At 32.8% G+C, this 27,029-nt stretch overlaps 4 protein-coding genes across 10 annotated transcripts; 2 read left to right on the top strand and 2 right to left on the bottom strand.

The window, feature by feature from the left end:
* Positions 1–3,601: 3,601 nt before the first annotated feature.
* On the bottom strand, positions 3,602–8,191 carry LOC108336471 (protein PSK SIMULATOR 2). 3 transcript variants are annotated; one of them, XM_017572946.2, is made up of 13 exons: positions 8,037–8,191; positions 7,604–7,816; positions 6,600–6,913; positions 6,407–6,499; positions 6,241–6,331; positions 5,969–6,062; positions 5,634–5,731; positions 5,419–5,488; positions 5,200–5,297; positions 5,000–5,116; positions 4,857–4,933; positions 4,397–4,441; positions 3,602–4,168 (listed from the first exon to the last, which is right to left on the bottom strand). In XM_017572946.2, the coding sequence occupies exons 2-13, from the start codon at positions 7,808–7,810 to the stop codon at positions 3,703–3,705; spliced, it is 1,770 nt and encodes a 589-aa protein (XP_017428435.1). In that variant the 5' UTR covers positions 7,811–7,816; positions 8,037–8,191; the 3' UTR covers positions 3,602–3,702. The 3 variants fall into 3 exon arrangements, with proteins under 3 accessions (XP_017428435.1, XP_017428436.1, XP_052736131.1); XM_017572947.2 differs by having other exon boundaries at positions 7,604–7,850; positions 8,037–8,182; XM_052880171.1 differs by having other exon boundaries at positions 7,604–7,812; positions 8,037–8,171.
* Positions 8,192–12,546: 4,355 nt separating this feature from the next.
* On the top strand, positions 12,547–14,969 carry LOC108338722 (tubulin beta chain). Its single transcript, XM_017575778.2, has 3 exons — positions 12,547–13,100; positions 13,521–13,790; positions 14,123–14,969. The coding sequence occupies exons 1-3, from the start codon at positions 12,701–12,703 to the stop codon at positions 14,803–14,805; spliced, it is 1,353 nt and encodes a 450-aa protein (XP_017431267.1). The 5' UTR covers positions 12,547–12,700; the 3' UTR covers positions 14,806–14,969.
* A 1,546-nt stretch (positions 14,970–16,515) lies between these two features.
* Positions 16,516–19,482, bottom strand: LOC108338440 (uncharacterized). The gene is made up of 3 exons (XM_017575325.2): positions 19,191–19,482; positions 18,005–18,380; positions 16,516–17,913 (listed from the first exon to the last, which is right to left on the bottom strand). The coding sequence occupies exons 1-3, from the start codon at positions 19,260–19,262 to the stop codon at positions 16,637–16,639; spliced, it is 1,725 nt and encodes a 574-aa protein (XP_017430814.1). The 5' UTR covers positions 19,263–19,482; the 3' UTR covers positions 16,516–16,636.
* Positions 19,483–20,606: 1,124 nt separating this feature from the next.
* On the top strand, positions 20,607–25,308 carry LOC108336232 (pentatricopeptide repeat-containing protein At1g56690, mitochondrial). Of its 5 annotated transcripts, none has more exons than XM_052880172.1 (5): positions 20,607–20,772; positions 20,942–20,967; positions 21,047–23,329; positions 24,568–24,731; positions 25,003–25,308. In XM_052880172.1, the coding sequence occupies exons 2-3, from the start codon at positions 20,950–20,952 to the stop codon at positions 23,177–23,179; spliced, it is 2,151 nt and encodes a 716-aa protein (XP_052736132.1). In that variant the 5' UTR covers positions 20,607–20,772; positions 20,942–20,949; the 3' UTR covers positions 23,180–23,329; positions 24,568–24,731; positions 25,003–25,308. The 5 variants fall into 5 exon arrangements, with proteins under 5 accessions (XP_052736132.1, XP_017428087.1, XP_017428085.1 ...); XM_017572598.2 differs by having other exon boundaries at positions 21,047–23,311; XM_017572596.2 differs by lacking the exon at positions 24,568–24,731.
* The last annotated feature ends 1,721 nt before the right edge of the window (positions 25,309–27,029 follow it).

Below are 27,029 nucleotides of genomic sequence, written 5' to 3' on the forward strand. Positions count from 1 at the left end.
TCATCTCACTTATTGTTAGGTATAGATGAGAATCATGGTCCTTAAATTTTACTTTTTTGACTATCGATTAACTTTTTAGTTCAAGCGAAATACTAATGAAATGATTTACCGTTTTAAAAAGTAAATGATTTACTCAAGAAAAAAGCTTCATTAATAAGAAAAATGATATTTTAGTTAAATACATTCTATTGTAGTCAGTGATATTGTATTAATTAAATGTCCACATTTTTAATGAACGTGCTATTTGATAGATGATTAACCTATATAGAAAAATTCTTTTTTTTTTAAATTAAATCTAATCCTATTCGAACTAATTAAAGAGGTTTATTTGGTTTCATAACCCATTATTTTGATTACTTCATACCATATAGATATATAGTATTACTTTTCTGTTTGAAACTTCACACACGTACGTGTGTGTGTATATATATATATATATATATATATATATATATATATATATATATATATATATATATATATATATATATATATATATATATATATATATATATATATATATATATATATATATATATATATATATATATATATATATATATATATATATATATATATAAATGACAAACGTGGCATAATATTTAATTTCAATACAACAATAAGATTACATTTATTATTCGTATTTATTACAAATTAAAAAGTATTTGGCGGAATATTGTTTTGTTTGACAAAATAATTTTAAATAAATGTTTTTAAGTTTACTGAATAAATTTTAGTTCAAATATTTATGAAGTTTATGTAATTTATTTCGCGTCAAATCTCGAGTTGAAATTGAAGTCTTTAATAAGTAATTGAAAAAAAAAATGTATGTGAAAATATTTATCTTAGCTGACAGCCCAACCCGAAACGGATATTCAAAACACATTGAAAACGTGTCGAGGTTTTGTTTTGTTTATTGAATAAATAAGGAATAAGAGTATTTAAAGAAAAATTAATAAAGCGTGTTAAGATTAAAAAACTTGTCAAGGTTTAAACATTTCAAAAACAAGTTAGCTTAATAGATAATTAAAAATAAACTCAGCCAATAAAATATATATTAAACAAGTTAACAAATATATTAAACAAACCTCGGTTAGCCTATTTACAACTATAGTTAAAAATAACAAAAATATCGTATTAAACTTTAAAAGTTTCAGATATCTAAACATTGAAGTAAGAGTAGTGTTCAGCCATTAATTAATTAAGATCTTACTTAAAAAACCAAACTCATTAATTTCTTGAAGCAATAGATATTTTATATAAATAAATAAAATTCATATTTATGCATCTTTTCTATTCTACAAAGGGAACAAAATTAATCCAATAAAAATGTTAAAAAAAACACATTATGGAATTAGCTTGGAAAATTCAAGTATTGAGTGAATAAAAGAGCTTAAGAAATATAATTGTAATGCATTATAATTTAACTAATCTAAATTCAAAACTAAATAAACTTTTACACATTTTAAAATTAATTCGTTTAAAAATGAGAGTAGCGAGGTATTATTTTGTTTCTTTTAATTTCTACCACAACATATTGTTATGGTTTATGAAATACATAGAGACAAAGATGTTTTTAATTATAATAAAATAAGTTATACTTTTAAAAATGATTTATTCTTTTATCACTTTTTAAATTTAAACAAACTTTTATTTATATATATATATAAATAAAAGTTTGTTTAAGTTTTAAAATAATGAAAGGGTGAATCACATAAATTAAAAAGTTAAATAAATTATATATAATTCAACCTCTTCATTTTAAGATGAAGACGAGCAATTTGACTTATACAAACTTTGGCGTTATTGAGGTGTCATGACAAAAACATGGAGCCCACACAGAAGATGTATGAGAAAAAGGGTTTTAAAAATTGAAAAATAATTCGCGGACACTTATTTATTTATTTTTTATCATATTACATAATTTATAAATTTATTACTTTTATTAATTTAAATATATATTAGGTGTTAATAATTTCTTTGGCCAGAAATAACTACTCTTAAACATTTATTTTCAAGTGTCACATCATTCTACAACCCTAGTTGTTACTGTCAGCTAGCGCAGCCTTTGCAGAGAGGGATATGAAATGGATAAAAAAGCAGGTCTTGTTTGGCAACTTTTGCAATTTTGACACGATTCTGAACATATCTTAGTTAATTATTATATAACAAATTCTTAACCTCTTTTTTGACTATTATGTGCACCACTTTACTCTTCCACCAAATCACAAAGTTAGTTGATCAAGTTGCTGAATCTGTTTGTGCAAGTTAGCTTCAACTTCCCAATTTCTGATACCAGAAATTCCTCACATTGTTGAACAGCTTCAGTTTTGCTGCAGTCAACCAAATTTTCATGGAAATTATAAGTGTTCCCTTGATAAGAATTTAGTCATATGAGATATTTCGATGCTATTATCTTGTATCTCATACAAGGATTTGAAGTATCTGGCGCCCTTAAAATATCTAAAAGTCAGAAAAGGCACACAAAAAATATCTGGGACTGATATAGCAGCATTAATTAGCAATTTAATTTATGAAAACAAGAGGTTTTTGAATTGTAATTATCTACATTATTATAGCCCACCAGCTAGTAGACTTGATTAGGTGTTTATTTTTCTTTTCTCAAGTTACCCTTTTAAGCACGCAAGTTTCCCTAGTTGAGAGCATGTTGGTTTAGTGTTGAGACATAGACTCTTATTACAACCTTATGTGTATACTATAATGAAAAATACTAAAGAAAAACAGAATTTAATCAGTGTAAAAGACTTTTCCTTTGAATTCTTTATTCGTTTTTTGGTATTACGTTTCCATTGGAGTGCTGTTTTGAGTTGATGGTATAGATAGAGCTAGATCAGTGAGTGTTAGTTGCTCAACTACTGCTATGATAAGATTTTATAGAGCTACAATATGGTAATGAACCATATGAATTGAGAGCCAAAACAGCTTTTACTATGTGTAGAATGAAGTAAATAGTTTCTGTTAAGTCACCTGAGTGGTCTGCATATCTATGTTGCAATCCCACACCGGATCATCTTGCAATAGAGAACCATATTACATTCTATAAAACTTATAGTTTTACAAGTTCTAGTGACTCGAGTAACATCCTCTTTATCAGTCTGATTGTCTTATTGTGTATGTAGTGATTGCTGAGAGACTATGCTTTATACTTTCCTGAGCTTAATAGGAAAAGATTGACAATGAAAAGTAGGATTACAGGATTAAGTGTAGTCTTTAGTTTCAATGTTACAATAAATTTGGGATTTATTGTATTAGAAAGTTATTAGCAAATCCATTGAACACTTTTAAAAGCACCTAATTCAAGCATGTGTTAGTGTATTTTAAACGCACCTAATTCAAGCATGTGTTAGTGTATTATGAATTTGATGAAGTTAACCAGTGAAGTCAACCAGTGGGTGTTTTGTAAGTGAACAAAATTTAAGCCTTATATTCCTGTAAAATGGGGTTGTACAATATTTTTTTCTCTAAATATATGAAATAAGAACAAAGAAAATATGGTTATTTTAAGGGAATTTTATTGTTATTTTAAAGAAATTTTCTTGAATATTAATATTTTTGAAAGAACAAATATGGATGAAGCTTGTATCAAGAAATTGAACACAAATGTCATAAATATGTTTTTGCCATAATCTTTCATAAACATTTCCATCTTGCACAAGAAAACAAAAGAAATTGAAAAACATCTTATAGCCCATCCATAATATCCAAAAGATTAGATTTTTGGTTCTCCAAAGCTTTTGTTGTAAAAGGTGAACTCCCTACACTATTGCTATGATGACAAACTTTGGCTCTTCTTTTCTTGGTCGCTGCAAGATCTTCACTTTTGCTAACGCCTGGATTCCTTCTTCTCATAGTTACTTCTTCTAACAATCTTTTGTCCTCTTGGGAAAGTTGAGTTCCCAATGACTTGCTAATGTCTAAGGTTATAAACTCTAACATCTTTGCTTGAAATTCTAGTCGCTTCGGAGAAGTTGTCGTGGACATTGGTCTCATGGGATTACTATGTCTGTATCTTACAAAGGTAACCAAGTAGTGAAGTCTAGTCAACAATTCAACTATGTAAAAATCTATCTTTTGCTTCTCAGCATAGTAGAGTGTCTGCAGCCGAATCAGTTTATTTTCTTTGGATGTGTTTTCGCAAAAGTCAGTACTGCAAATCACAAAAAATTACCACAAATTATTGTGTTAACTTTGATCATCATGAATAAATACAATAATGATATTCATACACTACTTCTCTTTTCTAATTTTTATTTTATTTTATTTTCCTACCTCTTGTTCACTCATATTTTCAATTTCCTTTTCCTGATTTTCGTCAAGTGTATTTGTCATGAATCATTCTCTACACAAAAACATTGAATTAAAAGTAAAAGATAACCTTGAATTTGCCCATTCACCAACCCATCCAAAACCTTGATGTACCCTGCAAAATACACAAAAGCAAAGATTAAAAAAAGAGAAAAACAACATACTTCAGCAATTTCAATGACATTTGGCTGAATTTCTTTTGAAGAGTAAAATGATTTTACTCTCTCTTCATAGTCAAATTTTAATTTTGTCTTCTATCCTGTTTTGATTTTATACTGCCATGAACATGTTATATTAGCATATAAGTTCAAGAAAACAAATCAAACCAGCACAATAACCTATTAATAACTTTACTTAATGTGAAACTCCTAATGTTCATAAACGTCTGAATGCATGACATATCTCAACAAATTCATGATTCGGATTACTTTCAATCTGAACTTTACAAATTGGAGTTTCAAAGGAACAAAACCAGTCCAACATACAACTGGTGTTTTCAAATATAAAAGTAGGAAACTGTGTTATCTTACTTGGTCGTGTTTGTGGCAAATGGAGTAAGCCACTGCAGCGTCTTGTCCATTTCAGCTTTGACCTCAGTGATGGAGAGCTAAAGAAAATTCCCATTTAGCATAATCTAACAAGAACAGAACTGCAATAATCAGATTACACATACCTGTTTCATGGCATCAGCATTTTGAAGCCGAGAAGGAAGTGCATTCTTAATATTATTAGGCAATCCATGATACAATGTGTCTCTCATATTTGGAGGAAGAACAGTTGGACGAGATGCCTGATATAAGTTTGAAACAGACATTTTATTTAGATTACATCTACAACACCTTGCTAAGTTACACTGGCTTGGTACAAACTTACAATCATGTTTATCTGATTGATAATGTTAGCATAGTGCAGAGAGAGACCAGCTTCACCAAGTCTTTCAGAACCCTTACTAGAGTTTACAGAAGTTGTACCTGCGACAAATTCACGATTTCGTGACATTTTAGGAGTCTAATGCTAATGATATGTTTGCCCCAGAAATCCAAGTACTACACAGATGAAAGATTTTGAATTGTTATTAGATATATCTCATACCATGGTTTCCAAGGAACTCGAAAATTGCTTGATCCATATGGGTAACTATGTCAACAAGCTTTTCAACAATCTGCAGTAGGTAAATGCAGATGTACAAAACTTTTATATTGAATGGAAGGAATGCAGGAAAATGGAAATTATGAATGAATTCAACTATGTAAATTTCAAATGAGGAACTAACTATTCATAGTTAGAATAATCACAATCTCGTATACCTCTTCCAATCTTCTGGACCAAAGAGATTTCCTTTTCAAGCTCCTCACAAACTTTCTCTGATGCTTTATTTCAATCTGAAAAGCTGTGAGACTGTCCCCTACAATTATATAGAAAACGACCTGTCAAAAATAAGAGAAATACTGCAGAAGATTGATTTGCAGATCATTTGTTAGATTGATAATCTAAAATGAAAACTCTCAAGAAGACCAACAATTAAGAATGTTCTTAGTAAAAATTAAAGTGATTGTTGTCTTAGCACATGAACAAAACTAAAATCATCAATCGAAAATAAAGTCAGACATATTAGGGAAAAGTATATCGGGAAGCTTCTAACCGTTGAGAGGAAGATTTAAGGATTCCATTTCCTTAATCTTGTTCTGATAATCTTGTTCAAAACGTTCTAACGAAGTTAGCTCGTGGTATAATTCCTACATAGAGAAAATATCGAGTTATTTAAAGAAGGAATAAAAAAAAATTCAAGAATAGAACTGAAGTTTAAGCACATCAGAAGTAGGAAATACTGCAATATCTACAACAGCAATCATATTCATGGATTAAACATGTAACATTTCAGTCATTCATCAGAGAAAATTACGATTTGCTTACAGCAGTACTGTGAGATAGAGTTGTCAACTCCTGCATTGTGTTTTCTGCCTCTACCCTTGGCTGCATGTTGTCCAATAGGTACATATGTAATCTGAAATGTTTGTGATTATTTGAGAAATCAACACAATGAGTTAGCATAATCTTTTTTAAAAGCAAGTAAACTCACCTTGAGAAATATCGTTCTAGGTTATGCCACTGAGGATCCTTACACATATTTCCAAATCTAGCCACTTCCCGGGAGAACGCATTGAATTCTTCCCTACAAATTCCAAAAATCAGAGATAAAGAACATTAGAAAAAGAAACATACATGCACATGTGATGAAACAGAAAACACCATGCTCTAAACAAGAAAAAGACCTTTTGTCAGCTTCAACTAGGCCTATTAACTCCTTTGTATCAGTTGAAACTAACTGTTGCAACCCTTCTGACTGCAAAATCTCTTTTTTAAGGAACTGAATGTTTTCTTCAGACAGTGATTGAAACAAGATTGCTCCTTTATTTATTGTGTTAGCCACTTCAAATGCCAATATAGATATTCTATTCCCTCTTGGAGCCACTGCAGTGCCAAACCCATTACTGTTGCTTAACTTTGGCACACTACTTCCAAGTGTGTCCAGAACTTCCACTGCCCTCTCACCAGCTCTTCCCCAAATGGAACCTCTCTGGGATCCCTGTGAAAAAAGAGAGACACCATTGATCACAGTGTAAACATCAAATTTCCAATCCAAAGTCTCCATAAGCAGCAATTGTTTGATTTTATTCCGCTCATAGTTTGATAATTTACAGCTAAGGAATCAAACAGTTCACTGTTTGAATGCAGTAAGAATCATACAACAAATCCATGAACTGTTTCAGAGTTAGACTATTCCACCAAAATGCTTTCCATCAGTTAAAAACCATCAATATGTAGTAGAATCAGAACCACTTCTTGTTAAGATCTTTAACCTCAAAGATTACTCTGCAGGATCAAAACAGCTTCACCACTTTCATATTTTAGGCAGCATATCTTCACTCAAAAACAATAATGTAATGGATCTTCATTTTTGCGAGCTTCCAACTCATTCATAGTTTTGATTCTTTATGAATAACAACCAGTTTTTTGTTGTTACCCATAATCATGTTTGAACAAGAAAACCCTTCACAAATTTTAAAATAAATAATGCAGAGGTCGTTTACATAGTCATTCCATAGCAGTTTACTAAGTATAATAATTCGTTGACTTTTATTCATACCCGAAGACCTTAAAAAAATCACTTTTGTTCTACATTTAATGAGAGATTAACATGCATTTCACTATTTTGTTACCTTCAACCAAATGAATCCAGCTTCAGAAACAACAAAAATCAGTAAAAGAAAAGTACCTGTTTCCCTTGTTTTCCAGTAGGATTTGATATTCTGAATTCACTTCCATTTTTCTTTCTACCACGATCACTGATCTTTGAATTTGAAAAACAATCTCCTTTCCCCTTTGCAACACTCTTTAACTTCTTAAGGTTTCCCAAGCCTTTCCCTCTAACCTCTTTGTTTTTGTTTTTCTCAGCCTTACCAGCTGAACAAACCGACCCCATTACTGTCTTAAGCAGAAGGAAAAGAACAAAATTTCAACGCCTGCAACTTTAACTTCTTTAACATGGTAAACAAAACACAGAAAAAAAAACCAAAAGTAAAATATAATAAAGAACATTCTCTTGGCTAATGATCATGGTTATTACAATGAAGACAATAACGTTGACATGCATAGTTTTATTATAAGAATCAACGACATGTTTGAATGGGAGCATAACATAAGCATACCTATATTCAGGACTATTTACAGAGAGTATCGAACTCCAAAACGGAAACTCTTGTAGAAGACTTGAAGAGGGAGATGAAGTAGATGTTGAAAGAGATAATTTGCAACTATGGCTTTGACTAGAATGTGATAGGTAGATTGATGAAGGACATTCGGGTGGTTGAAAATTTTGGAACATATAAAATAATAAGAATAGAAGTAAACTTAGAAATAAAATAAGAGACGCGTAATTGGAATTGTGAGGAAAGGAAATTTCGTGGCACGAACCATGACAGTGAATCAAAGACTGCTTCAAACTTGATAGAGTGTTATTGTCATGTACTACGTATGAAAGACATAGACAACGTGAAAACGAACAAAAGTTTAGTATCTACCTTGTCCCGTTTTGTTTGATTTAGGCTCTGCTTATGTTTCTGAATCATACTTACTCCTCTCAACTCCTTATTTGGTGTCATAATGTATTAGTCAATTAGAAATCACTCTAAATTTAGCTTTTAAAACAATTAAAGTACAAGTCGACATGTTTTAATTATATCTTTATTCATTCTGTTATGATTTACTCATAATTTATAGTAGGTATCTTTTATGATTTTATATTAAAATGATACATTTCACATATAATATAAAGATAAAATAATCATAAAAAAAGTAAATTTTTATATTTAAAAAAAAAAATATAAAGTAAAAAAAAAATAATGTCAAATGTAAAAATTTATATATTTAAAAGTATCATTTTTCTTTACGTTAACCGGAACAAAAATAGCCAAACTCATATGTCCTAAATATAACTAACAAAGGTAAACCTTTGTCAAAATTTCCCATCTTAGAACTTCATAGAAAATTTCACGTTTTAGGTTTTCATCATTGAAATTCCATCCCCACTTTACCAAACATTTTTCTTCTAACCTTTTGATTTTAATTGCTTTTTCATCTCATAAAATTATCCCTTTTTGTTATTTTAGATACCAAAATCACATTTTTGTAATCTTTATCAAAACCCTTGATTCTTAAGCTCCTATATTAATGTCACCCCTTCTCGATTTGTAAGTATTCATAACATTTGTTAACACAATCTTAAATTATGAAGTAATTTTTGTTTGGAAGTTCCAAAATTGTACGAGTTTCATTTATTGTTATCAAGTAAATATCTGAAATTCTAGTTGAAATTTTAAAGAAAGAATACACTTTTCAAATGTCATTTTTCACGTTTGGAAAGAGAGAAACGACAAGGAAAGAGAAAAGGTTAAATGGGACCTATTTTTAAAACGTTTGTCGTGAAAAACACTGTATGGCTGGCAGTTAATCCGTTAGCAATGGGCAGAAAACATGTTTTTCTCACTAGACCTTCTTTTACGTTATTTGTTAAATTTATTTATAAATATTATTTACAAATTATTATTATATTTTAATATGTGGTGTATTTGCATAATTAAACATTTAATAAAAGTTGGAAATGATTATTTAAATATATGCATTGTCTTTGAAAAATAATTTTAATTATATTTTGTGTAATAGATATAAAATATAAGTGTAGTTAGTTAATTTTTATTTTTGAAAATATGCTTTTTATACGTGTTGGATATTTTAAAATATGTTTTATTCCGTGAACTAAATGTGTAATGATTTTTATTTAAAGAAAATTCAAATTGTTGTAGATGCACCACAAATTATTATCTCTGAGGGATTTTTTCTTTTCCTCCAAGTTTAATTGTGAAGAGAAATTTGACCTTAATAAATATATATATAATAAAAAAAATTAGGTAAAGAGTAATTACTGTTCGGTATCTTAAGTCATTTGAACGTATTTTCTTTTATTTTTGGGATTTTAGCTTTCTTTTTCATTAGCTCTGTAGTTCATTTAGTCTGTGGATATTTCATTTTACTTCATTCATCTCGTTCATCTTCCAAATACAAGTGTTTTCGTGGTTAATTTTAGTTTGAAATTTTATATTTATTTTCTTTAAAATTCATATCTAATTTTATTATATTTTGCATGTATAAGATTTTGAAATATAATTAAAAAACTTATCAAATTTTGGAATTTGATACAGAAACTCATCGGATTTTAAAATATAAATAAGAAACTTACTAAAGATTTCAATATTTGGTTTAGAAATTTATCAAATTTCAAAATCCAATTTAAGAATACATTGAATTTCATAATTTGGATTAAGAATTCATCCGATTTTGAAATTAAATATTCATTTCTTTTAGATTTAGAAATTTCATCTTAACCTTATAAATACACCACTAAATACCATATTTTGAAATTTCGAATAAACCTTCACCGGATTTCAAAATAAATAGTTTAAAGAGAATAAATAATTTAAAGAGAATAAATAACAAAACATTGAGTTATATGAGCTTCTTACTTTCTTTACCAACCTTTTCAAACTATATACACGCTCTATCGAGTTACTTGGACTCTCCTTTGACCTTTATGAGACTTTCACTTACTCCACCGAACAATATGGGTATTCAAGTTGCTCCATTGACTTAATCCAGCTACGTAGATGCCTTACTGATTTAACCGGTTTGACCTTATTCTCCACCGAGCTAACTACATGTTTCACTAAGCTAACCACATGCTTCACCGAACTCTCCTTATACTCTATCGAACTCTCCACATGCTCCACCGAGCTTTCCACATATTCCAGCAACTAGATTTCAAAAATTTAGTCTACCCCTTAACCAAATTTCAAAATTCAATGAACTACCGAGCTTTCCACATACATTGCTAGGTTAGAAGAAACATGTGTGGCAGTAAAAATGGATAGATGAAATAATTATAGAAGAAGAAAAAAATTACCTAGTCAAAAGGCCAGTTTAAAACATTTAGAAAAGTTTGGAGGTAAATGAAAAACAGTTAGGAGTGCAGAAAGAAAACTCCTATCTTCGATTTGTCAACGACAAGCCCAAAGAATTATCACTTGTAAGAGTGGGCTACTCTAAGGGTGTTGCTCCCTCCACCACTACCCCTTGCTCCCTCCACCTCTCCATTTCTCTTTTGCCCTTCAATAATTATTACTGAGATTAATTTTCACCTACAACCATTCACTTTTTAATAAAATATTAATGGTCTCCTACATGAATGCACCCCCACACCCTTCCACTTCCACACGAAACGCATCCCTGCATCCGTGGACGGATGTTTAGATTTTCCATATCCGTTCAGCTTCCATGTTTTCTTTCCACCATTAACACAGTATAAAAACACATCTGCATGTACCAATTCTCTTTTTCCCACCTATGAGATCACTTTTGCCTACCACTACAATTTATATACTAATAAGGCCTCTCGAGAGACATCATACATCCTAACAAAATAAAAAGGCAACCTTCTTAAACATACACACTCTTGCACCTCAAGTAGACTTTCCATGCACTCTCTCATCTTCTTTCTTCTCCCAATTAATGTTCACGTAACAATAACTCCCTCACCAACCACAACATAACATCATCCAATTATCCAACTTCCTTCTTTTCTCACTCTTCCCTTTGTATATGCTATACTGCATGACCCAATAAACTCTCCCTCATCCTTCTTCTCTTCAACCATTCAAATTTCTAAACCTACTAAAATCTAACCCATGCATTTTATGAACCCTTCGTCCATTCTCTCGACGCACACTCATACATATATGCACAACCACACTTTCTTTTCTATAGCCGTGGACCCCGACTCCATCACTTGCAACTAATAAATGTACAAAAATTAACCAACTAAATATAACTAAATTAATAACCTAAAAAAACAAGAAAACGAAAACCGAAGCAAGGAGATCCGTTGACCCTTCTCCTCCATTGGATGTCGACGTCCGTTAACGGATATTGACATCCGTAAAAATCACAGAGCACATATCATACAATGCAGAACACATACAACACATTTCATACAATCAATTACAACAGAGCAAAGAAACACTAACCTCTTAGAGACCAAACGAGAATGAGAGAAAGGGAGAGTGGGGTGGGGCTGCAGAGAAATAACGAAAGGGAGAAAAAGAAAGGGAGAGAGGAGGGTTGCAGATAAAGAGAGAAAGAAAAGGAAAACGGGGGAAGGAAAGTGGGGGGTGGGGTTGCAGAGAGAAAGAGAAAGAAATCGAGGGTATTAATGCTGCTGAAAGTGAAAATAAAAAGTGGGGGAAGAGATTAGGATTTTAACATTAAAAGTTAAAAAAGTAAATAATAAATGTAAGAAAGAGTAATTTTGAAATAAATAAAAATTGAGGAGGTGAAGGGAGTCGTTTTGGGTGATGGAGGGAGCAACTGTCCTACTCTAAATAGTCCACAACATTAGTCGCTATTTTAAAGTTTGGAAATGGTAGTATTTAAAATCTGTATAAAAATGGAATAGGTTCCATATTTTCTTACAAAAGTTAAATAATTTTAAAACAAAATATTGTTGAAGTGTAAAAATTAAAAAAGAAAAGAAAAAAAATGGATTGGGAAAAGACAAAAATAGAGCGAAATAGAAGGAGAAGAAGTTAAGGTAGGAATAATTATGGGTGGTAGAATTGGCGCTTCAAACCACACTCCAAGAACATAAAAATAATAACTTTTTCCATTCCACGATTACCCTGGCACTCTCAGTTTCTGAGATCTCATATATATATACATATGTGTTTGTGGAATTGAAAGGGAGAGAGACGGTTGAGTAAGAAGAATGAGAGAAATATTGCACGTGCAAGGTGGGCAATGCGGGAACCAAATCGGTTCGAAATTCTGGGAAGTGATATGCGATGAGCACGGGATCGACCCCACCGGAAACTTCACCGGCGATGTGGCGTCGGATATCCAATTGGAGAGGATAAACGTGTATTACAATGAGGCTTCCGGCGGAAGGTATGTTCCGAGGGCTGTGTTGATGGATTTGGAGCCAGGGACCATGGATAGCATCAGATCCAGCCCTTTCGGCAAGATCTTCCGCCCTGATAACTTCGTCTTTGGACAGTCCGGTGCCGGCAACAATTGGGCCAAGGGACACTACACCGAAGGTGCTGAGTTGATCGACTCTGTTCTTGATGTCGTTCGCAAAGAGGCCGAAAACTGTGACTGCTTGCAAGGTATCCACATTCCTCTTACACTTTCTTTTGTATATCAATGTAGATCTGTTACACCAATGTAAAGAATGCAGTTCAAAATTATAAAAAATCATGGAACTATGATAAGATCTCGTAAAGTTTATTGGCTTTTTTTTTTAAATTCTATTAATTAGTTTTATGGATTACTTGTTTGTTAGAGATCACACACATGTAACATAGTTGCAAATGTAACATAGAATGTAGATCACTTTATAAGATAGCATTAGGTTTGATCATATTAGCCACAACACAGATATATGTATTTCCTGTCCCTGGTGTGATGAGTGTTTTATTAGTTTGAGTATTGTCTTAAGATTGGACCAGCTATTTTTTGTTAACATGGATGAATGTGATACTGTGTTGTCGGTTTAATGTGTGTTGAATTTCTTTTTGTTTTCTCAGGTTTTCAAGTGTGTCATTCGCTTGGAGGTGGGACGGGATCTGGCATGGGAACACTGTTGATATCGAAGATCAGGGAGGAGTATCCGGACAGAATGATGCTCACTTTCTCTGTTTTTCCTTCTCCGAAGGTCTCTGACACGGTGGTGGAGCCCTACAATGCTACTTTATCCGTCCACCAACTGGTGGAAAATGGAGATGAGTGCATGGTTCTTGACAATGAAGCACTCTATGACATTTGCTTCAGGACCTTAAAACTCACCACCCCTAGTTGTAAGTACTCCAGTCCTGCATAAATTTGAATTCCTGCATTCATTATTTGCACATTCACACATTCATCAACGTGGAACTGTCCTGGAATTGTGAAAAGGAAAAAGTTATCTGCATTCTTTAGAATTCTCCTCCACAGAGAAATTTGTAGATCTTTGGTACCAGTACATTTTCAAAATTTTGATATACAAATTATAATACACCATCATATTTTATGTAAAAGGTAATATACAACAATGATTATCTTAATCAACCTTTAGTTACATATTCAAAATTTTAGTCATTCACTCTCTAAGTAATGATAACTTGATTAATTTAACTGTTTGCAATTGTAGTTGGTGATCTGAACCACCTGATATCTGCAACCATGAGTGGAGTGACCTGTTGCTTGAGGTTTCCTGGCCAACTGAACTCTGATCTCAGGAAACTAGCTGTGAACTTGATCCCATTTCCACGTCTCCACTTCTTTATGGTGGGGTTTGCTCCTCTCACCTCACGTGGGTCTCAACAGTACGTCTCTCTCACTGTCCCTGAACTCACCCAACAAATGTGGGACGCCAAGAACATGATGTGTGCTGCCGATCCCCGCCATGGACGCTATTTGACAGCATCAGCAATGTTCAGGGGAAAAATGAGCACCAAAGAGGTTGATGAGCAACTGATCAACGTGCAGAACAAGAACTCGTCATACTTTGTCGAGTGGATACCCAACAACGTGAAGTCAAGTGTGTGTGACATCCCTCCCAAGAACTTGAAGATGTCAAGCACTTTCATTGGTAACTCCACTTCAATTCAGGAAATGTTCAGAAGGGTGAGTGAGCAATTCACTGCAATGTACCGACGCAAGGCCTTCTTGCACTGGTACACAGGGGAAGGAATGGACGAAATGGAGTTTACTGAGGCAGAGAGCAACATGAACGATTTGGTGGCAGAGTACCAACAATATCAGGATGCAACAGTTGATGAAGATGATGACTATGAAGAGGGTGAGGGTGAAGAGGATCATAATTTCGAATAGTAAGGATTGATCATTACTATAAACTCATTAAGCCTCTTCCTTTTCTTTACTTCTGCACTTGCTGTGTTAGTCGTGTTATTCCTTACTTTTTATATGTGCCTTGTAGACCATATTGTTCATTGTTCATTGTTCTATACTTAATCCAAGTGCATGAATAAGAAAAAGTTTTTTTGTCTACAATTTCGTATTCATTTGGTATGAGTTCGCCCAAAAAAATAACAAAATTATATGATAATACGTTATTACATGTTAATAAATCTTTTATACCAAATATATATGAATTATCCTTTTATATTTATATTGTATTACTCGTTTTGACTCTTTCTATGCTCCTCACCCTTTTGTTTGAGTCTTTCCATTCTTAGCAAAACAATTCATTTATATCTTCTAATTATAATTTTTGGAGGATATTTTTATAATTTTTACGATTAAAAAAATGATAGAAATGAAAATATTATAAAAAATATAACCTGTAATAAATGAAAGTTACTAATCAATGACCAAGGTAGAAGATATTAAAGTTTTCTTACTGATATATAAAAAAAAGTAAAGAACTCAAAATAAACAATAAAAATTATTTTTTTCACGTGTGTTTATAACGTGTAATTGATATATGTTTCTTAAAGTAATATTTTACTTACTGCTTGAGTTACAAAAGTACAAAAAATGTGATGATATTTCAAAAAAACATAAAAAACATTAGTGTGGACTTGAAAAGTGTCAGTAATATTTGTTCAAATAAAAATACTAGATCTATTCATTAAGATGGAGTAATATTGTTAGAAATGTTAAATAATTGTTTTAGATTTGTCTGAAGTTAGTTAATATAAATGTCCGGTGACACCAATTTTACCTTTTTTTATTAAACTCCTTAATTATGAAGATAGGAGGATTGAAAAATTCAATTTTAAAAAGTAATAGTCTACCACTATTATTTTAATTAAACAGCACATGACAATTTTTTTCTTAAAAGACGGAATGTTATACCTTCCTATTAATCCTCTAGAAAGTATTCAATGAAAAATGAATACATTTAATATCTTGGAAATGTAAAATACATAGGATTGGTAAGATGTAAGAAGATTTAGAAAATTATGTACTTTAAATGCTAACATTTGGTAATGCACAAGCAGTGATCACTAAGATATTAGGAAATATGATAACAAAATAATTATTTATAGTCTGAATATCAACTGATGATAACAGTATAAGGTATAAATGACTTGATAATTAGTATATGCTATATGCTTCATAAAATAATTGCACAAAAAAATTGGGGATGTACACTTTTTCTATAAAGAGAGACAATTATTCAGGTCCATGCACAATTATACACATTTCATCATTCAAGTCATAGTTCAAAACTTATTCCTTTGACCTAAAACATATCAGAAAGTGATAAAAAAATGTTAGTTAATAAATTAATTATAATTGCCAAAAGAATCACTAGAGAAAGTACTGAAATTCTATTGGCAAAATCAGAGACCTTTTTTTCTTAAACAAGCAATCAAATGCCTAAAAAACTTCATAAGTATTATAATTGATGAACAAAATATCATTATATTCAAGTTTTAAATTTCACTAAAAAAAATGAAATAGACAAAAAATCATAAATATCTCTATCTATATATATTTATATTTATGTACATTCTGCAAATACTCTACGTCCAGTATGGAAGACAAAATTGCATCATTCACGTTTAGAATATATTAGGCAATCTTTCCCCGCATTCCATGTAAGTGATTTTCCTCTTTCAAAAAACAATAGTTCTCCTGTTCTGTCAAATTCAACACAGCTTTCTACTTTGAAACTACCTAATGTGAAAAAAAATCAAAATGGAACTGCATATGGCAGCGCATACACATCAACCTCAGGGAAGTATTCTGCACGAGGCCACATAGAACTTGAAAGCTTGAAGACATCAGAATCACACTTCTGTTTCTTTGAGGCAGGCGGTTTTGCCTCTGCTTCCGAACTAAATAACCAACCTTCATCTAATGACTCAAATCCATCATACATTAGTGGAGGAATAAGTAACAGAGACTTGTACAAAGATTCCACTCTCTTACTACCATCATCAACTGCTTTAACCATTTCCATAGCATCACCAACTACTTTATCTATGTCCATGGCATCAACTGCTTTATCTGTGACCATGGCATCATCAACAGCAATGTCTGCGACCACAGCATCCCCATGAACAATGTTCTGCAACGCTTCATGTTCAGAATCAGGTTTTTCAGGGACCCGTTTGGGCTTGGCAAGACATTTCGACTGATGATAGCTTCCTGGAGTATTTTTAGTCACCAAAACCTCTCCATGAACCAAATTCTGCACCGCTTTGCCATGTCTAGCAGCAGAGTTTCCATTAACCCGTTTGGGTAATGTCTGAGGATCATTTTGAAGGGTGGAACTTTTAGCACCAGTAGAATCTCCATGAATAGAATTGTGTATCACTTTGCCAGAGTTACTAAGAACCTGTTTGGGTTCTTTCAACTGAAGACATTGTGATTTTCCAAGAATACCATTGGGCACTGCAGTCCTGAGAGACTGTGACTGACGCTCACTTCCAACTGTGTTTTTTACCACTACACAATCTCCATGAACAGAATTCTGCATTGCATTGCCATGTCTAGAAACAGAGTTTCCAAGAGAACCCCGTTTGAACTCTGTCGTCCTGAGAGACAGTGACTGACTATCATTTCCAATCGTATCTTTAACCACCACAACATCAGGACGAACTGAACTGTGTACAGATTTGGGGTGTCTAGAATCCAAGTTTCCAACAACCCGTTTGGGCTCTGAAGTCCTGAGATATTGTGACTGACTGTCACTTCCAACAGTACTCTTAGTGACCACTGCATTTCCACTAAAAGAACTCTGCAACACTTTGTCACTGCTGGAATCAGATTTTCCAATAGACCCTTTGGGACCTGTGTTAGTGACACATTTTGACTGATGCTCAGTAGCAAGACCAGTTTTATTTAAGGGATGTTCACTATCCCCCACATTTCCTGAAGAAGACCTCACATTAAATTTTGATTTGGAATTCAATTCTTCAGGATCACTGTGCTTTCTTAGAGGGAGTCGGATTTTAATGGCAGGTCCTGTTTCATACAAAAGCAAAAATTAGACTTAAACACAAATTACCCAATCAAACCAATAAACAATGAAGTGATCACTTCAAAGCTTCCTCACCATTTTCATGGGTTGCTTGTGGGGAGCCCCTTTTCCTCTTACTGCTTTGAGTACTGTCAGACAAGCAGCAAGGCTCCCGAGAAGTAACAGGTTGTTCAAGTTCCTCTGTAATTCCACTCCTCTCAAGTAGTTCATTGTCACAGACTTCACCCTTTTGCAACTTCCCATCTGCTTTGGTTTCCTTAATATCGTTAATGAGCTTGAACTTCTTGTCATCGTCACTGCCATTAATAGCTGCAGTTGTTCCTTCTTTATGTTTCCTTTCTTTCTTCTCTTTCCTTATCTCTTTCTTCTCCTCCTTCGCCCTCTTCTTCTCCTTCTTGATTCTCTTCTTCTCTATCTTTTCTCTCCTCTTCTTCTCTATCTCCTCTCGGAGCTTTAGGCACCAGAATAACATTTTCAAATAGAGGATAGGGAAGAAGTCCAAAGAAACAAACATGCTATGCAAGCATTTCAATCTTGTTTCACCATGCAATTGCAATAACTAAACTATCTCATATTTTGTACAGATCTTTTGGAAGTCAAGAACAATAGTTTCAGCCATTACAAGAACTATTTTATATTTTATATCCTTTACAAATCTTAAGACAGTAGCAGTCCACAAGACACGCATTACTAAAAGAGGCTCAGACTAGCTCCATCACACAAGATCCAACGTCTATCCATGAATGAGATCGTTTAGAATTACCTAATCACCCACTAATCTATACATAACAGGATCTCACATCTTCATCCTAACTAAATAAACCTAACATGCAGTAATATGTATATAAAAAACCCGTCCAAGATTTGAATCCCACATTTAGAATTGCGAAAAATTATTAGTTTATACTAAATAAAAATTTCATTAACCCCAACCCAAAGATTAAAATAATTTACTAGTCAGTTGAGAGAACTGCATGCTTTTAGAAATCCTTTGGTAAATCCCACCAAATATATTATGTTAAAAAATGTCATTGTTTATAGTTATCCAAAAGAAAACCCTGGAACCATTTCTCCACATTCACTTATAAAAATCAACCTATCCCCGCCCAAAAAACAAAAACACGTTCTAGGGTTCGATCAAAACATCCAAAGATCCAAAGAGGGGGACAATCTCATCCCGCAGTTCTATCCAGAAAATCAATTTGGAACAACATGCAGAGTTGAGCGCACAAACGCAAAAACGAAACGGCTCAACACAAACCTTAATCGATTCGATCAAGGCCTCGCTACGTGCACCATAACCTGGAGGGGGGAAAGGGAAACACCGAGACATCTTCGGTTAAAATAAAAGCTTTATATGGATGGTTGTGAGTGTTTGTGTTTTGACCAAATCGTTCAGCTACAGAAGCGAATCGAGGTTCGTTTTCAAGAAAAGAGGAGAAGAGAAAATCAGGAAAGGAGTAATCTCTCTCTAACAGGCGGCTAGGGCCAAAGGGCTCCACAAAGATGAAACCCTAATTCTGAATCGCGCAAGCCAAATGAAACAAAAGAAGGGGAAAGGGTTGTATTTATAGCCAGAGAAACCGACTTTCAGTACCACACGGTTTCGTGATGTCTACGCGACCACGCGTATTGCTCCTTTTACGATATTACCCTCTCCGCATATCAATTTCAAAGGTGTAAAATTAATTGGATTAAAATTAATCACGCTTATCTTATTATTATATATTATTTATCCATTGTTTATGTTAAAGATATTGCCTAATGTATCTAAAATCTTTATTTTATTATTTTCAATTCAGAAAATATGTTTGTATTTATTTTAAAGACTAATATGTTTACGAATAATATATTATTATTAACGTTGGAGATCTCATACAAAAACAATACAAACCTCATTTTTATTTTTATTATGTTTAATTAAATAAATATGCTTTATATTTATTTTAGAAACAAATATGTTTGTGAAAATATATTATGATTAAATTAATCAAATAATTCATTAAATGTCAAAATAAACTCCATTTGTATAAAAGGATAATGATAATTGATTTACTAAATATATAATATTTTAAAGATTATTATTACCATTTTTATAATTATGTTCATTATAATGCATATATATTATAACTTGAATTGGTTAATGAATTGAGATAAATATATTGAAAATTATTTTTTGTTTTTATTTCTTTTAAGATACTTTCTTGTTTATATAATATAAAATTGAGAAGGGGTGAGTATATTTATCTTCTGAGGGCAAAGACAAGACATGCTCTATAAAAATAATTTGATTTTGATCAAAAATAAAGTCATTAAAAGATTAAATTATTATAAAAGATTAAAATATTTTTATATAAGCCAGATAAAATTAGGAAAATTCAAAATAATTGAGTTACACAGTAAGATTTTTATCTAAATTTATATAATCACAAAATAATTATATACTCAATAGAATCTTTGTTTAAGGATGAGTGGATTCCAACTTATTTTTCCATGAAAAAAAAATATAAATCACAACTTTAGACTTTAAATTTAACTTTCGACTTCAGATTTTACTAAGAAAATGAATAAGAGAATGAAGTAAGAAAAAAAAATAGAAAAAATAGAAGAAAGTAAATAATATGATTTGACCAATACGACTTAAAAATTATATTTTTTCTTCAAAGTGCAGGGAGGAGTGATTTCCCTTTCTCCATCCAACATCGTGCAGCTTTTATTCCCAACCTGCCGAGGGCGCACGACGACCACCGAGGGCGACGGTATGTGACTCGACGGCAAACGGTTCAAAAGAAGGAAACTAACCAGTGTGGGGGCAGCAGCAAAACAAGAGTGGAACATAATAAGTGAGTTTTCTACACTCTAGCACGCACACCAAACCACTTGTCAGTTGCTTTGACCGAGTTCAAAGATTCTACATAGCAACTGTCATGAGTTTTATTTTTTTAATTCGATATATCAATGCTAAGTAAAAATTGCACACCTCTTACTTAGCTCTCCATCCTTTTTTCACAGTAATCTCAATGGCATTTATAACTCCCGTAAGATCTGCTACAAAGGTTGTCTCTGATAATGTAATTATTTTCTACCTTTAATAGATTTATTTGAATTTATATGTAGATGGGTCACCATGGTCGTGCCACTGTGTTATGGAGCATGCTGCTGCAAGTGAGATCACTGTGCTCCACTACTGCTAATGCCATCGCACGTTACGCGCGTAGCGGTCAGCTCGGTCATGCTCGCAAGGTGTTCGACGAAACGCCTCTCCCTCTCAGAACCATCTCTTCGTGGAACACAATGGTCGCTGCGTACTTCGAAGCTCGCCAACCGCGCGAGGCCCTTTTCTTGTTCCAGAGAATGCCCCACAGAAATACCGTATCTTGGAACGGTCTCATCTCAGGCCACATTAAGAACGGAATGCTGCTTGAGGCGCGCAGGGTATTTGATGCAATGCCCGATCGCAACGTTGTTTCGTGGACTTCTATGGTCCGTGGCTACGTTCGAAACGGCCATGTTGCTGAAGCAGAACGACTCTTCTGGCAGATGCCCGACAAGAATGTGGTGTCGTGGACCGTTATGCTCGGCGGGTTGCTGCAAGAGGCTCGTATTGAGGATGCGCGCAAGCTATTTGATATGATGCCTGAAAAGGATGTGGTAGCGGTTACCAACATGATTGGAGGGTATTGTGAGGAGGGTCGTTTGGACGAGGCTCGTGAGCTGTTTGATCAAATGCCGAGGAGGAATGTGGTTACTTGGACAACTATGGTTTCCGGGTATGCAAGGAATGGGAGAGTGGATGTTGCGAGGAAGCTTTTTGAAGTGATGCCGGAGAGGAATGACGTGTCCTGGACTGCTATGCTTATGGGTTATACTCATAGTGGGAGGATGAGAGAGGCTTCTAAGCTTTTTGACATGATTCCGGTGAAGCTGGTTGTTGATTGCAATGAGATGATCATGGGGTTTGGGCTTGCTGGCGAGGTGGATAAGTCAAGGCGTGTGTTTGAGGAAATGAAGGATAGGGATGATGGAACTTGGAGTGCCTTGATCAAGGTGTATGAGAGGAAAGGGTACGAGTTAGAAGCTTTGGGTTTGTTTAGGAGGATGCAGATAGAAGGGGTTGCGCTTAATTTCCCTTCATTAATTAGTGTTCTTTCTGTGTGTGCCAGCCTGGCCAGTCTTGACCATGGGAGGCAGGTGCATGCTCAATTGGTGAGATCTGAATTTGATCAGGATTTATATGTTGCCTCGGTCTTAATTACAATGTATGTTAAGTGTGGCGATCTTGTGAGAGCAAAACGTGTTTTTGACAGGTTTCCTTTGAAGGATGTTGTTATGTGGAACTCTATGATCACGGGTTATTCCCAGCATGGATTGGGGGACGAAGCTTTGAATGTTTTTTATAACATGGGCTCCTCTGGAGTTCCACCAGATGATGTTACCTTCATCGGAGTTCTTTCAGCATGTAGCTATAGTGGCAAGGTGAAAGAAGGGCTTGAACTTTTTGAATCAATGAAATGCAAATATCAAGTGGAACCGGGAATTGAACACTATGCTTGCCTGGTTGATTTGCTAGGCCGAGCAGGCCAGGTTAATGATGCAATGAAACTAGTACAAAAGATGCCAATGGAACCTGATGCAATTGTTTGGGGTGCATTGTTGGGAGCATGCAGAACTCATATGAATCTGGATTTGGCTGAAATTTCCGTTGATAAACTTGCACAGCTAGAACCTAAAAATGCTGGACCTTTAGTCTTGCTTTCAAATATGTATGCGTCCAGAGGAAGATGGAAAGATGTTGAAGTCCTTAGGAAGAAAATGAAGTCTAGGAGTTTTATGAAATTGCCTGGTTGTAGTTGGATTGAGGTGGAGAAAAAGGTACATATGTTCACCGGGGGTGACAGCAAGGGCCACCCTGAGCAGCCTATTATCATGAAAATGTTGGAGAAGTTAGGTGGATTGTTGAGGGAAGCTGGGTATTGTCCTGATGGTAGCTTTGTCCTTCACGATGTGGATGAGGAAGAGAAGACACTTAGCTTGGGTTATCATAGTGAAAAGCTAGCTGTAGCATATGGAATTCTAAAAGTGCCGAAAGGAATGCAAATTAGAGTTATGAAAAATTTGCGGGTTTGTGGTGATTGCCATTCTGCAATTAAATTAATTGCAAAAGTTACTGGAAGGGAGATCATTTTGAGGGATGCTAATAGATTTCATCATTTCAAGGATGGTTACTGTTCTTGCAAGGACTATTGGTGATTCCTTGAAGCTCATATGACCTAAGATTTGAAGTTATTGGAATAGAGGGTGGCTCTGCCCGAGTTTGATGGACTTGTATACCATGTGCTTTGGTGGTCAGTATTTTACAACTTGCTAGTGTGACATACATAAGTGAGTATTATGGTTAAGGTACGTTGGGTTCTATGATGGGTATGTTGTTCTATTTTTTTTATTGGAATATGTTTAAGGAATCAAAATTGAACTACTACAGAACTAACCGGATAATTAGGTTGAGAAACCTCCACTTTCTCCCTACCCACTCCAGGGGCTGATTGTTTGAGAAATGAATGACAGTGATTGAATTCATACTTTTTGTTCTTTCCTCATGTTTTATATTATTGCTAATTACTTTATATTCTGAAAAAGTAATTATTTCTCTAATTTACAACCAAATTTGAGTAGACACTTTCTTCATTAACATTTGAACAGGTTACAACTTATGCTTGTCTTTTCTTTCAGCTTTTTTTGAATTGATAGGAAATATTTCCTATTTACATTTATTGTAAGTCCTTATATTTTATTTCTGACTCCAAGAAGTTTTGCTCAATTTGTTAGTAATAATAGTCATTGGTGTTTATCTTGGTACCTGTGTGGTTCTGATATCGGTGTTTCTATTGGAAATCGCATGGCCAAGGGAAGATTTATTGACACTACTCGCTTCTGTTTATTTATTGACATTATGTACTGTTTGTAATCTGTTGTAGTAATTTCAGTTCTTGAGCTAACTGGTTATCAATTAGATAAATTTCCACCCAAAGTGTCACTTTGTTGGAATTGACATCTTAACTGGCAAAAAAGCTTGAGGATATTGTGTCATCTTCCCATAATTGTGATGTATGTATGGAGTGTCTTTTCGATTTGGGTTTTACCTTTTTAATTAGGCCACTAATATGTTTATTATGGTATGATTTATGTGTTTTTGTGGTTACAACAGGTTCCTCATTCAATTGTACTGATTACTAGCTCATCAATATATCTGATGATGGATTTGTAATATTTCAATTACACTGATCTGTTACTCCTTCCCCTTTTCTATTAATATCCCAAAGTGATTTTTTATGTGATGTAAATAAAGTTGTTTTGGTAGGTGAAATGGTTATTTGATTTTCTTTGATTGCATGTTTAGATTATTTTATTTCATGATCAAATTTCTTAAAAGGTGCTAACTCAGACCAAATGATTAAAATAGCCAAATCTATGGTTGATGCATATTTAATTAATAAACTATATATGATTGAAATTTCATCTTTATCATATCCATGTATGGTTTTTGGTTTCATTTTTCGCATTCTATCCCGATATGGTGTGGTTAATATAGTTATACAATTGGTTATTAATGTTTGTTACCCTTTCATTGAATATGTTAGGTGAGTCTGCTGACTAAGAATGATGGTACTAAGAATCAAAAGTATGAATGAATTGGAAGCTCGTAAAAATTAAGATCCATTACATTATTGTTTTTGAGTGAAGATATGCTGCCTAAAATATGAAAGTGGTGAAGCTGTTTTGATCCTGCAGAGTAACCTTTGAGGTTAGAGATATTAACAAGAAGTGGTTCTGATTCTACTGCATATTGATGGTTTTTAACTGATGGAAAACATTTTGGTGGAATAGTCTAACTCTGGAACAGTTCATAGATTTGTTGTATGATTCTTACAGCATTCAAACAGTTAACTGTTTAATTCTTTAGCTGTAAATTATTAAACTATGAGCAGAATAAAATCAAACAGTTGCTGCTTATGGAGACTTTGGATTGGAAATTTGATGTTTACACTGATCAATGGTGTCTCTCTTTTTCACAGGGATCCCAGAGAGGTTCCATTTGGGGAAGAGCTGGTGAGAGGGCAGTGGAAGTTCTGGACACACTTGGAAGTAGTGTGCCAAAGTTAAGCAACAGTAATGGGTTTGACACTGCAGTGGCTCCAAGAGGGAATAGAATATCTATATTGACATTTGAAGTGACTCCAACAGTAATGTTTGAGTTAAGGTGCATATAAAAGTGTTCAATAGATTTGCTATAACTTTCTAATAGAATAAATCTCAAATTTTATTGTAACATTGAAACTAAAGACAACTCTAAATCCTGTAATCCTACTTTTCATTGACAATCTTTTCTTATTAAGCTCAGGAAAGTATAAAGCATAGCTCTCAGCAATTATTACATACACAATAAGGCAATCAAACTGATTAAGAAGTTGGAAAAGGTGATTTTTAGCTTCTTTGTGGTGTAGTATACTTACACATTTTCCTCTTCATTCTTCATTTTGTTAATGTTATTTTCATTTTTTTGGAGCTGAATTTTGATTGAGGAAATAATATACAAGTAATAATTTTGATTTCTTTGAAAATTTTAATATGTGATTTTAATTGTTTTTTCTTTAAATTTGTCTTCATGTTTTAAGAAAATTCTATAATTTCAGTTGAATTTATTTTTACATACATTTTACTTTGTGGTTTTTTATTTAATTAAATCCACGGTTTACAATATATACTTTAAGAAAATCATAGATATAAATAAATAAATGATAATTTAAAAAATTATATCAAAATTAGGGATTTTTAAACAGTGACCTAAAATCGTAAGAAACAATTAAAATTAGAAGAAACTAAACTTTTAATTAGTCTAAAACTTATTTAACAAGTTTTAATTGAATAAAATAATTAAATTATTTGCTTAACTTTTAGATTGTAATAATATGTTGATGTGATCACAAACCTAATTATAGTCAGGACTAAATTTTTAAGGCTCTGTATTGCTATTCAAAATAATTATCCTTTCTATGATTATTCAGAAAGCTTGAACAGGCTATATATTTAAAGTAATTTATATTGTTATATATCCAATTTTATATTATCATATGTATATAAGAGAGATTTTAAATTAATTTATAATTTTGGTTGAATGTGAACAATTATAACTGAACCAAAATTAAAAAAAAACAAATGTGCATGAAAACTTAGTGTTTCTCTCTGAAGCAGAAATGATAAATTTTTTGAAAATGTATCATTAAAAATTTGTCGAAATACACCAATTAACATAACATCAAAATCATGAAAGAACATGCAATGTATTTTGGTTATGAATGCATCCATGCATATTAATTTATTAGACTTTATGGTTATGTTGCAACTTACAACTAATGACAGCACGAAAGTGACCAACCTTCTTTTCTAGTCTAATAACATTATTTGAACTATATATGAGGAGCATTTTTTTTTTCAAGACACTTGCATTTATTTTTTTCTTAAAACATGTGATTGATTATGAAGTTGTTGTACAATGCAACCATATAAATGGTTGGTTTCTATAATGTCATATGCATTTAACTTGATGGTTATGTTCCAACTTCAACCAAATAATAACAGTACGAAGGAGACAATAGCTTTTATATACTGAAATAGTTGTTTCAAATATCAATAATGAGCATATTTGAAATTTTTTATCATTTTCTTAGCATTTTCTCCATTGTGAAAACTTTATTTGGTGTCGTATTTTCTAACTCTCTCCATTTTTAAGAAGGAAATTAATTACTTGAAATTGTAATTTTCTTAATAAATCTCAATTAATCATGTAATAATAAGTAAAGTAATAATAAGAAAGCCTAATAGGAAAACCGTTAAGATCATCTTTAATGCAATGTCTTATTTTGAGATCTTATACTGCTTTTTAAGTGGGTACTATTGCACCACATATATAAGATACAAAATCTCATTAAATTTAGTTTTAATAGTAAATTTCAATCTAAATCCTTTTTTTTTCCTCACAATTTATTTATTTTTATTGATATGAGAATATAAACATATATTTTTCTTTAGATATTGAGAATTC

This window comes from Vigna angularis, chromosome 7, assembly GCF_016808095.1.
Source record: "Vigna angularis cultivar LongXiaoDou No.4 chromosome 7, ASM1680809v1, whole genome shotgun sequence".
Classification (NCBI taxonomy): Eukaryota; Viridiplantae; Streptophyta; class Magnoliopsida; order Fabales; family Fabaceae; genus Vigna; species Vigna angularis.